The 13821-nt window shown below is 38.6% G+C and overlaps 1 protein-coding gene across 5 annotated transcripts; it reads left to right on the forward strand.

Annotated features, from left to right (window-relative positions):
* Positions 1-429: 429 nt before the first annotated feature.
* Positions 430-13167, forward strand: PRXL2C (peroxiredoxin like 2C). Of its 5 annotated transcripts, XM_082401274.1 has the most exons (7): positions 430-762; positions 1204-1272; positions 2170-2223; positions 2391-2496; positions 7134-7265; positions 8004-8060; positions 10818-10946. In XM_082401274.1, exons 1-6 carry the CDS (start codon positions 547-549, stop codon positions 8018-8020), a joined length of 594 nt encoding a protein of 197 aa, XP_082257400.1. In that variant the 5' UTR covers positions 430-546; the 3' UTR covers positions 8021-8060; positions 10818-10946. The 5 variants fall into 5 exon arrangements, with proteins under 5 accessions (XP_082257400.1, XP_082257397.1, XP_082257399.1 ...); XM_082401271.1 differs by lacking the exon at positions 8004-8060 and having other exon boundaries at positions 10818-13167; XM_082401273.1 differs by lacking the exon at positions 8004-8060 and having other exon boundaries at positions 7224-7265; positions 10818-13167.
* Positions 13168-13821: the final 654 nt, after the last annotated feature.

Genomic DNA, 13821 nt, shown 5'->3' on the forward strand with positions numbered 1-13821 from the left:
CTGAGGCGGGAGTGTGTTAAAAACAGACTAGAAGGAAAAACAAATCTATCGGATCATAAATATGGATGTGCTTGGTAACTGGTTCTCTTGAACAGATATGAACTAACTTCGACCCAGGCGGCTACGGAGAGCAGGGGTTGCTTTCTTCCTAATTAACTCCTTTCTCGGCTTGGATCTCTCTGTCTCTCTCTCTGTCTCTCCCTACCATGAGTGGCTGAGTCAGAAAACGCGACAACGGTTCCGTACCTTCCCGGAGCTTCGGAACCACCGGAGCTGCGTAAAGAGACTTGGCGGGGCCTAACCTGGAAGACGACATGTACGCCGCAGCTTGCCACCGCGCCCCTCACTCTCCCCGGGCGCCACAGCGGGTCTGGACGGCGCAACTCCGCGCCGTGCGCCCCGCCCCGCGCGCCCCGCCGTGCGCCCCGCCCCGCCGTGCGCCCCGCCAAGGCACGCCAGTACGGTCCGCTCCTTACGCCCAGCTTGGGTAGCGATCCGGCCCACCAAAGATTCTGACCCCCACCCTCGCGAACCAAGGGCCCGCGGATGCAGGGCGCGATGGCCGCCCCATCCGTGGACCCGGTCATGCGGCAGATCAGCGGCCGCGCCGCCCCAGCCCCAGTCCCAGTCCCAAGCGGCCCCGAGAGCGGGCAGCCCCTGGCCGCCGCCGTGGCCGACCTGCCGGTGCTGGACGTCTCCGGGAGGCGGGTGCTGTTCGGCGCGCTGTTCCGGGAGCGCCGGGCTGTAGTGGTCTTCGTGCGGGTGAGCGCGGGCTGCGGGACGATCCGGAGCAGGGACCTCACCCGCAGGCTGAGACGGAGGTTGCTTCCACGGCCTCCGCTGGGGGGTGGTTACATCGGGCCCCTGGACGGGTCCAGGGCCCGAGAGCGGAGCCCGCCGGGCCTGGCCCTTCCCGTGGTCATCCACTAGAAGCTTCCGGAATGCGAACTGCTCCTCTCGCTTCCTTGAACGGGAATGGAAAAGCAGCCCGCCAAGCCAAGGCCATTTTCTCAGCGAGCGAAGAGGCCTAGCACAGACTGGGTGCGGCCTAATTTCAATGCATATTTGGGCGCCCCGACACCTCTTTCTACCCGTCTTGGGTGTTGTGTTAATTAGCATCACGCATAATGAAGTACTTGGTCCTTTCTGACCCCGGGGGTGTTAGTTGCTAACTTGTCCTTTTTGCCCGTATTGGGATTTCAGCATTTCCTGTGTTACATCTGCAAGGAATATGTAGAAGATCTGGCCAAAATCCCCAAGAGTTTCTTACAAGTAAGTTTCCTGAGAGTGAGCAGCAGCGAGCCCCACTTCAGGGTGGCCTTGTGAAAATCACCTGCCATTTATAAGGAGTGCAATGGCATGAGGTGCGGAGTGCACCACCTCTCCAGCGCAGACACTCACAAACCCAGATTCTCACCATCCCACACATCTCTCCAACACCTCCAAAAAGGGGAGGCACGCGTTAGAAGTCTATTTCTGGCCTGTTCATTATTTCCTGGTTATAAACATACTAACCATAATAATAATTTTAATGTTACCTAATAACCTGCCAGTTCTCAAATGTTGATTGATAATGACCAAAAACAGAAATGCTAAAAATATTTCCTTCCCTTTATTTTTGTAATAAAGACACTCCAAATAGTTGTTCGTTATAGGAAAATACTAATATATCTTAAAGGTGAAAATTTGTATTGTTAATGGAATGTATGTTCCACATTGGTCTGACAACCACATACAGGTGTGTTTCTTCAGGCATATAGAGGTTTGTCCTCAGCTGAGCTTTTGAGTGAACGCATTGGGTAGATTTTGTAAAACTAAGGTCTATTTTCAGCAGACCTTATCAATTGAGATGTGAAAGAATAAAATTGTCTGATTAAATAACCCTACTTTAATAGTTTTTATTCTTGTTTAATGTATGCCTTTGGGGGAAGTGTAGAGAACTAGTGACTATATTATTTTGAAATTCTTACTTAGCAAAAGAATCATCTGAATTAATTGAACATTTTAGCATACATCTCTTTGCTTTGACTCACACCATTTTGCTCTTTATACCATTCTTCTAGAAGCCTATAGGTGGCATTAGAATGGAACAAAAGAGTTGGATTAGGGGAAGTTGTATGAAACATGTGATTTCCAATAATATGTACATGTCTTTTTTCTCTCCTAAAGGAAGCAAATGTCACTCTTATAGTGATTGGACAGTCATCCTACCATCATATTGAGGTAAATATATAGCAAATTGGGACTCTACAGGTTAGATATCTTTCAGACATAAAAATTGTATTATTTGAATCACTAAATGTAGGCTAAATTTGCTAAAATTAAGTCAGATTATCACTATTTTTCTCCCATTTCTTTTGACAAAAATTCCAACTCTACTCTTTTTTCAGCCTTTCTGTAAATTGACTGGGTATTCTCATGAAATCTATGTTGATCCTGAGAGAGAAATTTATAAAAGATTGGGAATGAAAAGAGGTGAAGAAATTGCCTCCTCAGGTAAGACATGATATGTCTCAAGTAGAAAACACTAATGGTGTATTTTACGTTTCACATATGCATATATATGCATAGGGGAACAAATGGTAAATTCATAAATCAGCCTGCTTTTTGTGATTCTAATAAGTGATCCAGATTCATGAGACTCTAAAAGATTCATTTCCTGGATGTAATGACATGGAAGGCTGTTGGCGAAGTACTAAATGAATGAAAAATGCAAGTTGCAGAGCAGTGTTTTTAGTATGATTCCATTTTTGTAAAAATAAAAACCATTTTCATAAAGATCTATACTATAGATGTGTGAAATGAAAAATGTTTTAAAAGATATTGCAATGATTACCCCAAGGCATGGGAATGAGAAAAGTGGCTTTTGAATTTTTTACAATAAGTACATTTTACTTTTGTAATTACAAGAAAAATAATATTGCTTAATATATTTTCATACCTCAACACCATGGCTTTGAACACTCTATATTCTTTAATAGATGAAATCTTAGTTTTCATTTAAAGCCCAACTCAAAGGGGCTCTTAATAGCTCTTCAAGCAGAAGCAATTGCTTCCTTCATTGTATTTTAGTAGCACCTTGTACGCTATTATATGCTCCATAATTGCACTTAAGGTGGTGGGTAGTATAATTAGTTGAAAAGTTTGATGTTTTATTCATCTTTATATGGTCCATATTCCCTGCCCTTACACAGTTCTTTACAATTAAGAGTATAATAAGCTTTAGGTGAACTATTTATATGTATTTTAAGTAGAAAGAACTTGGCTTCTGAAATACCAAATAAGAGAACTCAACTTGAACTCAAATCACTTACTCTCAACAAATGCTGAGAATGACACCCATGGCACCCACTGTGTTGGATGTTCCCGGGAGGACTGTGATAAAAGACACAGCCCCTGCCAACCCAATGCTCATAATCTACTCTGGGAGACAGAAGCAAACAGTCAACTACATTACAGTTTAGGGCTCATAAAAGAGGAGAGCATGTACTGGCAATACCTATAATGCAGAAATGCCTATAACACCAGAAATGCACAGGGAAAGAAGAATCTGGGAAGGCTTCTTAGAGGCGGTGTTGTCTAAGCTCATTCTTTAAGGAGTTAGCTGGGTGAAGTGAGGCTGGGAATGGTGCAGCTGACGGAAAGTAGCACGCGCAAAAGCACACAGGTATGAAAAAATGTGACTGTTGGAGAAGTGCAGTTCCCTGTGTCTGGCCAGAGTCTAGGAGCCAGTTGGGGGATTGTGTGAGCCAGGGGACTGAGTCTGGGAACATGCCAAGGAGTTTGGATTTGTTCTGGAGGCAGTGGGGGAGTCATAAAAGTATTATATTTGAGTGGAGAAGTGATACAGTCTTGTTGCCAGGTGGAGGAGCAATTGGAATGTGCCAAATGGGAGTCATTGATATTCTTGACAGGTTTGTAGTAATAGGCTAGAAAGAAATGACAAGGCCTGAAGTAGAGATGCAGAGGGACAGATCACAGAGCTACTTATGAGGTAGAGTTGACAGGATCCCTTTACTGAAGTTTTTAAAGAAAGCAACCTAAACTTTATTAAAACCAATGATGAGGTAGCATAAATACAGAATTTGCTCTTTTTTGCCCCTCTCTTTTTAGTATAGGAAATTGCAACAGTACAGATTGTGAACCTTCGTCTTTGGTAGACTGTTTTCCTGTGCTATAGCAGAGTCTCAGCATGTGTAAGGTCTGTTTGTCATTTAGCCACTTTAGATATAAACTGTGAGTTTCACTTTAGTAACACCTCACCATTCATTGCCTCAATAAAGATGTGGAATTGCAAAGAAAACATAAATTTAAAGCAAAATACATGCTTGTGATTATAAGAGAGAGTATATTCAAATCATTTAAACTCCTTTGATCTGTGTTAAAGTACTGTATTTCCAAACAGAAAACATTAGGTTCTCACAAAATAATTTTTTAAAGTTCCTACCTGAAAAAGCACAAATCTCAGAATCAGTTTCAGAATAATCCTACTTGAAAATTATGACACTGAAAATAAAATATAATAATTTAAAATTAATGGGACAGGGCTTCCCTGGTGGCGCAGCGGTTGAGAATCTGCCTGCCAATGCAGGGGACACGGGTTCGAGCCCTGGCCTGGGAAGATCCCACATGCCGCGGAGCAACTGGGCCCGTGAGCCACAATTACTGAGCCTGCACGTCTGGAGCCTGTGCTCCGCAGCAAGAGAGGCCGCGATAGTGAGAGGCCCGCGCACCGCGATGAAGAGTGGCCCCCGCCTGCCACAGCTAGAGAAAGACCTCGCACAGAAACGAAGACCCAACACAGCCATAAATAAATAAATAAATAAATAAATTTAAAAGAGAAACCTTTCATTAAAAAAAAAAAAAAATTAATGGGACAGTTTATAAAGACAAAGAGTAAGAAAATAAAGCCACTAAATTCAAGGGAGTAATGGGTTTACCCAGTATTTCGTTTTGCCTTACTTGATAATAAGCCAATTTATGGTGTTAAGTCTATAATGATTACTGTAGACAGCAGATAAGCACAATGCAGAAAACATGCCTCTTATAATACTTACTTCATCTAATTTTTCAAGTTAAAATTCTGGTCTTGAGTCCAAGAATCAAACTAAGAGGAAAAAATGAAAAACAAGAGTTTTACACATAACTAAATTCTTACTAGCAAAATTAGATTGTGCTTTACAGCAAAGATTGTGAAATTCTAGGTTGTGAATCTTCTTCAATTGAATTTCTAAAATTTCAGAAATGTTAAATGACCCTTCTTCAGACATGGGGAGATAGTTTGGATTTATGAACATCTATTTTAAGTGTAAAATCCTAAAAAACAGTAAACTTTAGTCCTTTACCCATGTCTCTAAGCTAATGAGCCTGTATTTGTTTCTTGGTGAGATGAATGTCCATCCCAATATAAACATGAAAGAAATAGAAAAGTTGGAGAGATGAAGGAAATAATAGGTATCAGGATATATTAAGGAATCGGGCAGGTCAAAGGCAGCATAATCATCAAAATAAAAAGCAAAAAGCACTAGTAGGAGCCGACCGCAGGGCTGAGGGTTGGGCTCTGTGCTGCGACCCGGCAGGAGAAGATGAACGGGACTGGTAACTGCTGTACACTGGTGGACGTGCACCTGGAGGGGCAGACGGTGGGCAAGAGGACCTAGGCCATGGTGTCTTGCTGCTCAACCAGTCATTCTCTGGCCTCAGAACTGGTGGAGTCCAAAATTTAAAAAAACTAGAAAGACGTAAAAGGCAGGGATAGGAAAAAGATAAATTACAAGAAAGGTAGAGACTGAGTTTCTTTACTCAAAGGGAGTGGAGGACTTCCCCGGTCGCGCAGTGGTTAAGAATCCACCTGCCAATGCAGGGGACCCGGGTTCGAGCCCTTGTCCGGGAAGATCCCACATGCCGCGGAGCAACTAAGCCCATGTGCCACAACTAGTGAGCCTGCGCTCTAGAGCCCATGAGCCACAACTGCTGAGACCACGTGCTGCAACTACTGAAGCAACAAGAGAAGCCACCGCAATGAGAAGCCCGCACACTGCAACGAAGAGTAGCCCCCACTAGCAGCCAACTAGAGAAAGCCTGCGCGCAGCAACAAAGACCCAACCCAGCCAAAAGTAAATAAATAAATAAAATATTAAATTACTTTAAAAAAAGGGGGGGGGAGTGGAAGTGAAGTATCAGTTACTGTGAGAAAGGAAATAGAAAAACTGACAGCCAAGCAAAGATGGAGTGGTAGCTATAGTTGCTCTTGTTACAGCTAAACCGCAAAGTCTCAGTCGCATAACGTGGGAGAAGGTTCTTTTTCTTTCACATTTCAAGAAAGGTATATCTATTGCGTGCTTCTCCAAGCAGCAATTCGGGGACACAGTAGGAAAGACTCAGGCCCTTTCCATCTTGTGGCTCTGCCATTGTCAATCCAAACTTCAAAGGATGTAGAAGGAACATGGAGAATCACTCCTGAGAGGTTTTTAGGAGGTGCCCTGGAAGTGGCACACATCATTTTACTCATTGGTTAGAGTGTAGTCACATAGCCATACCAAACTCCAGGAAGTGTTTAGCTGTGGTCCCAGAAAGAGGAAACAGGTTTTGACCAGCGTATAACAGTCTGTGCCACAATGTCTCCTGAAGAGGAATGTAGTTATCTATTAGTTGGTAAGAGACTAAACAAAACATAAATGGGGAATTAAAAAGGAAAGCACTACCAGTTTGGTAAGTCTGTAGCTGACATTTTTCTGTGGCAGAAAATGATCTGGATGTGTCATCACTTCTTCCTTTAAAGCAGTAGTTCTCAACCGGGAACAATTTTGACCCCTGCCCCCAGGGGACATTTGGCATTGTCTGGAGACATTTTCAGTTGTCACAGCTTGGTGAATGGTGGTTGCTATGGCATCTAGTAGGTACAGAGAGCAAGGATGATGATAATCACCCCACATTGCACAGGACAAAGAATTATCTGGTGTAAAACATCAGTAATGAAAGGCTGAGAACTGTTCTTTGAAGGAAGAAAAAAAGACAAGTCAAAAGTAAGATGACACATAAGAAAGAGACTGTTTTCTAGAAATACTAACGTTATCTTAATATCTAATCAACTATAAAATGACAACATCTAAAGACAATTCCTAATATTTCAGGACAGAGCCCCCATATAAAATCAAATATACTCTCAGGAAGCATTCGGAGCCTGTGGCGGGCAGTGACTGGCCCTCTTTTTGATTTTCAAGGAGATCCAGCTCAGCAAGGTGGAACACTCATTTTAGGTCCAGGTAAGCATCAAAGCCCAACTTCAGCAGTACACTTCTCGTGCTTTTTAGAAGTCCAGAGGCCATCCACTTTCTTTATAAAATAGCCACCATGTAAAAATGGGCAACTGGACATGGTAACAGTCAGGATGCTGTGCTTTCATAGGGGTCATCGTTTGTTTTCAAATGCGCCTGTGTATTTTTGATGTTTGTTTACTGGATGTAATGTGGCCATGATTCCATACCTGAGTGATTCCAGGTATTTGGGATAGAAGAAGTCAGCATTGGTTTGGTGACTTGTATGTGGCTATAACACTCTTTAAAAATTTCAGTGGAGGCGAACATTTTCAAATGGGAGAAAACCATCAAGAACTTTTTTTTGTCAATAGAAGAATCAAATCTAGTTATTTATATCTAACAAAACTAGCAGACTTGCCCTATGTCAGAAAGCAAGTCAAGGGGAATTCCCTGGCAGTCGGACTCAGTGCTTCCACTGCAGGGGGCATGGGTTCGATCATGGTCAGGGAACTAAGATCCTGCATGCTGAGCAGCGTGGCCAAAAAAAAAGGAAGCAAGTCAACCCTAGGGGCAGCTTATTCAGTAACAGTTACTCTAAGCTGCATCCTTTAAATAGCTTTCTTTTTTTATTTAATTTAATTTTTATTTTATATTGGAGTATAGTTGATTTACAATGTTGTGTTAGTTTCAGGTGTACAGCAAAGTGATTCAATTATACTTATAGATATATCCATTCTTTTTCAGATTCTTTTCCCATATAGGTTATTACAGAATATTGAGTAGAGTTCCCTGTGCTATACAGTAGGTCCTTGTTGATTATCTATTTTATATATAGTAGTGTATATATGTTAATCCCAAACTCCTAATTTATCCCTCCCCCCACCTTTCCCCTTTGGTAACCATAAGTTTGTTTTTGAAGTCTGTGAGTCTGTTTCTGTTTTGTAAATAAGTTCATTTGTATTTTTTTTAGATTCCACATATAAGTAATGTCATACGATATTTGTCTTTCTTTGTCTGACTTACTTCATTTAGTATGATAATTCCTAGGTCCATCCATGTAGCTGCAAATGGCATTATTTCATTCTTTTTTGTGGCTGAGTAATATCCCATTGTATAAATGTACCACATCTTCTTTATCCATTCATCTGTCCATGGACATTTAGGTTGCTTCCATGTCCTGGCTATTGTAAATAGTGCTGTAATGAACGTTGGGGTGCATGTATCTTTTCGAATTATGGATTTCTCTGGATATATGAACAGGAGTGGGATTGCTGGATCATAAGGTGGTTCTGTATTTAGTTTTTTAAGGAACCTCCATACTGTTCTCCATAGTGGTTGTACCAATTTACGTTCCCACCAACAGTGTAGGAGGGTTCCCTTTTCTCCACACCCTCTCCAGCATTTATTGTTTGTAGACTTTTTGATGATGGCCATTCTGACTGATGTGAGGTGATAACTTCATTGTAGTTTTGATTTGCATTTCTCTAATAATTAGCAATGTTGAGCATCTTTTCGTGTGCTTTTTGGCCATCTGTATGTCTTCTTTGGAGAAATGTCTATTTAGATCTTCTGCCCATTTTTTTATTGGGTTGTTTTTTTGATATCGAGCTGCATGAGCTGTTTGTATATTTTGGAGATTAATCCCTTGTGGGTTGCTTCGTTTGGACATATTTTCTCCCATTCTGTGGGTTGTCTTTTCATTTTGTTTATGGTTTCCTTTGCTGTACAAAAGCTTTTAAGTTTAATTAGGTCCCATTTGTTTATTTTTGTTTTTATTTTCATTACTCTAGGAGGTGGATCCAAAAGATATTGCTGTGATTTATGTCAAAGAATGTTCTGCCTGTGTTTTCCTCTAGGAGTTTTATAGTATCCAGTCTTACATTTAGGTCTTTAATCCATTTTGAGTTTACTTTTGTATATGGTGTTAGAAAATGTTCTAATTTCATTCTTTTATATGTGGCTGTCCATTTTTCCCAGCACCCCTTATTGAAGAAACTGCTTTTTCTCCATTGTATATTCTTGCCTCCTTTGTGGTAGATTAATTGACCATAGGTGCATGGGTTTATTTCTGGGCTGTCTACCCTGTTCCATTGATCTATAAATAGTTTTACTGATCAATTTGTACCACCTGAAATTCCTTTGGCTTCCCTCTACTAAATGGTTGGGCATTGGATCTCTACCATGTTCAAGTATTGCAGTCAGGGACAAACACCCAAAAAGCCTAAATCACTGTGTTGTAAACTGATTTTTCTTGGTTCTTCTTCATGTTTAAAACTGTTCATATTAGTGAGCATAGCTTCTACAGGTTATAAAATTAACATTTACTTTAATAAATTCCAGATGTCTATAAGGAAGTCTTTAGAAGGAGGATTTTGACCAAATATCATAACTTTTTTGGTTTTTTGCAGCTGGAACACTATAGCTAGCTAAAATCTTTCATTTTATTTAATCTCCCTTTCCCTCTCTCTCATGAATTTACACTAGTTAGACTAGACAAAAAAAAAAAAAAAAAGCTTTGTTTTATGAGAATATATCCTGTAAATTAGCCCAGAATGACACTGAGCCATATTTCTGAATGAATTATTTCCATCCTCAGACTTGTAAGGCATTATTTTTTGAGTCCCTCATCTCCAGGTTTCAGCATCATTTGAGCACACGTTCTGTTGTGTAAGAATGAAGAGCACACAGAAAGCATCATTTGTGTGCCAAGTTGGGAGCAGACTTAATAAAATTTTGGTACTACCCATTGGAAAAATTGTAGCTCCTTTAAGGAAAGAGCTGGGTTTACTTACTTATTTATACAAATCTCTTACACGGTTAACCAAGTATTTCATTTTGCCTTATTTGATAATAAGCCAGTTTATGATATTAAATCTACAGTGATTACTGTAGACAGCAGATAAATACAATGCAGAAAACATGCCTCATAATATTTACTAATCTAATGTTTTAAGTTAAAATTCTGGTCTTGAGTCCAAGAATCAAAGTAAACAGAACACAGACTATAAATTACGACTATTTTATTTGAGCAGATAAAAGAATTGTGAACATCTAAGTGTATTGTAACTGATTGTCTTAATGCCCTTATTTTTTTCAGCCGCTTTTGGTCTATGGTTATAATGTAGATAGCCTATTAAATCAGTATTTGGGAGTGAATTTTTTAAGGAAGTGATTTATTCTATTATTACATTTAAGAAACAGATGATTTTCCAGCTTGATATTTATGCTAGTTCCATATTCTGCCTGTCTGTTTGACAGGATATTTTATTTAATTACATTTAATAAAACCTAACAGATGGTTATAATTTAAGAATCTTTCCCCTTGGATCTCATAAAACATTAAGTATTAGCCTTATTTAACGATAATTTTTGTCATGCTTTATTACCTTAATTAAAAATTGTTATGTCATTATATAGAGAATATTATGTACTCCAGGTAAATAATTTTTTCTTTTTTACTAATTTAAAGTTAAAATGCCTCCTTGATTCTAGTAAGCAATAAATCTAATGAATAACACTGTATGTCAACCTTTACCTTTTATTCTTATTCTCTTCTAGGTAACAACATCCATTTTATACACCGTGATAGGAATAGGTTGGATCACAAACCCATCAACTCTGTTTTACAGCTTGTAGGAGTTCAGCACGTGGACTTTACAAGCAGACCTTCAGTTATCCATGTGTGACATTACAGACTCTGTCGCTTTCAAATGGACCTTGGGATATGACCTGAATTGTGGGAATGCAGTATACTTGTGCAGTGCCTAACTTGTTGGCTCTTCCCAGCCTTTGAGGAGTTATGAAACCATAAAGAGACCACCAGTTGAATAGCATGCTGAGAGGCATCAGTTGTCAAAAATGTGACATATATTTATAATTTTATAGCTTTTAAAGTTTTATTTTCTATAAAAATTTTTGTAAAAAAGTTAAATTTTATTTTTGCAAAATAAAACTTTAAAAGCTATAAAATTATAAATACCATTCTTTATTTTACATTATGATATATCCATTTAATGAAGGTTTTTTTGGCCATTAAAATCATAAATTCTCATGAAGAACATATAAGGAGAAAGGGAAGCAACCCAAGACCATTTTATCCATTGAGAAAAGCAGGATCTCAAATTCTGTAAACAGTATAATCACATTTTTGTATGTATATGTTTATATTTTTGTATGCTTAGAAAGACAGGAAGTAAACACACCAGAGTATCACCAGTTAAGTATCTCTAGGTGGTAAGATTACAAGTGTTTTAATTTTCTTTTCCATACTTTTTTATATTTCCCAACTATTCTATAATGAACATGATTCATTTTTTTGGCAAGGAAAAGGTCTTTAAAATTATATGAAGAATATACCCCTACATAGCAAGCTCCACAAAGGTACAATTATATAGGCTGCAGTCCACAAGTTTCTATCCTGATTGCTTTACTCAGAGGAAATACAACAGATCGAACCTTCACAGAGCCTGTGCTCACAGCATCTTGACCACACACCCACCGTCCATTTCACTAGGATTTTGTTTGGGGAAACGGGGGCGGGGTTGCTGGTAAAAGGAGAGAAATATGTTTTAGATATTTAAGATACGTATTTAAAACATAATCAGTATGCTTTCTGAAAGGAAATTTTAAGAATTGTTTAAACTAAAAAAAAAAAAAAGCTTTGTAATTTAAATGTACACTGGTTAGGTTGTATATTCCTGGACAGTTTCTATTTCTCACCTCCAAGTTTCTTTTATTTAGCAGACTATTGTGATCTTTTATTTTTCTGGAATCATAATATGTTTTGTTGGAAGTGTCCCAGGAATTCTGTTGAAAAGTACAGCAAAATTAAAGTATTTGTAATTATTAGCAAGTATAATACTGCTCTGAACTTAAACTTTTATATCAAGTATATGGAGTCATACACAAAATATAAATTTAAAGTATCCAAAAATTTGAATCTATTTTCATGTGTATATAAATGGAAAATCATGTTTTTAATCAAAAAAAATGAGTTATCTTATAAAAGTTAAAATTAAGGTATTTTGTGCTATTTTTTATAGTAAGGAGACTGGTGGCCCAGATCCTTCTACTGATTTTAGACTTAAAACTGCTGAATCATAGCTTACACAAAATTTATATATTTACATTTATAATGTACATTATATATATACATTATGAAAATGTACACCACATTTTTTAAGATACATAAATGTTCTCTATGTGGTTTCATGGAGGAACAGTTACATAAATACAGTGCAGTAGTAAATTGCCTACCTGAACAAACATTTAATATAAAAATTACTTATAATAGGTGCTGTGAAATATATAAACATACTCCATATCCAATAATGTACTGGACACAAAATTTTGAAAAACCTTTTGGTGATAAATATGTAGAAGTGCTGGATGAAAAAATAATAACATCTAACAGTTTTGTGGTGCTAATTATTTGCCAGGTACTACTCCAAGTTCTTTACATACATTAGCTCTGTGGAATTGATATTACTATCATCATTATCATTGTCAACTCCATTCTACAGAACAGAAACAACATCTTTTTTTAAGTTGAACTTACAAGAAAGTGAGGAAACTCCACAAGGGCCAAACAGAAGCAGAAACCAGGCTGTTGACCATGCGTTGAAGCCATGGGCTGCCCTGAGGGCTGTCCCCCTCCCAGGAGTTAGAGAAGGCTGTTTCTTGGCCAACTCAAAGGCCTTACACTGTAGAGTTAAAAGTAAGACCACTGCTTAAGGCACTACCTGAGACCTGGGACTTCTGAGGGCTACGACAGTGTAAGAATGGGCTGCAGTCAAATCCATCTATAGACCAAGGAGCCCTGTGAGGAAATATGTTGTAAAGCTTCTGCAATGAACCTTTGTGGCAAAAAGAATTTCAATAAAATGAAAGATCATGTTTAATTTAAAAATTCAAGTATTTTTGTTTCTCAAGGATATTGATAACTAATCGCCTGCATAAAATGTTTGTTCATGTTGCCATCTACCATGGGGGGGGCAAAGTGGTAACACTGACCACATGAAAACTGGAAGACAAACTTTCTAAAGAAGCAACATCTACTTCAAGGTTAAGAGTTATTTTAAGAGTGTTCCAGAAGATGATTTAAGACATGCAGTTGCAGAAGGTACACTTACACATCATTCTGTGAAGAACGATTTTTCATTTAGATCAGAGTTCTTTTAAATTAATTTCACTTATGTTCAATTCCAAGTTTTCTTGTGCACATTTAAAAGTGAAGTGGTAGTTCTTCATGTGCTGGCTCTGTTAGCGGAAAACTGAAAACAGTTTCAGGATGCCAGTTTTAAATCAGTATTATCAGATGCTTCAAATAGAAAATCAGATAAACTCATTCCTTACAAAGGAGCTTAAAAAAAGATTTTTTTTTTTTTTTTAAATCCAGTTTACAAAATCAAGGCAAAACTTTCGGAAGATGAAATATCTGACAGTATGGTGTGTGCTACTCTAAATTCAGTTTAAAAATTCAACGCTGAAGAAAAAATGATTTGTTTTTGTGGTGACAGTATGAGCATAGATTTGGATGAATATATATTTTGATAAAAGTAAT

Source organism: Balaenoptera borealis (assembly GCF_965194805.1).
Source record: "Balaenoptera borealis genome assembly, chromosome: 8".
NCBI lineage: Eukaryota > Metazoa > Chordata > Mammalia > Artiodactyla > Balaenopteridae > Balaenoptera > Balaenoptera borealis.

What these genes read in the sequence shown, in the direction of transcription:
- PRXL2C (XM_082401271.1), top strand. Translation starts at nt 547, where the DNA reads ATGCAGGGCGCGATGGCCGCCCCATCCGTGGACCCGGTCATGCGGCAG. An exon ending in TCCCCAAGAGTTTCTTACAA is followed by an intron (nt 1,273 to 2,169) that starts GTAAGTTTCCTG and finishes TCTCTCCTAAAG; the next exon opens with GAAGCAAATGTCACTCTTAT. An exon ending in AACACTCATTTTAGGTCCAG is followed by an intron (nt 7,266 to 10,817) that starts GTAAGCATCAAA and finishes ATTCTCTTCTAG; the next exon opens with GTAACAACATCCATTTTATA.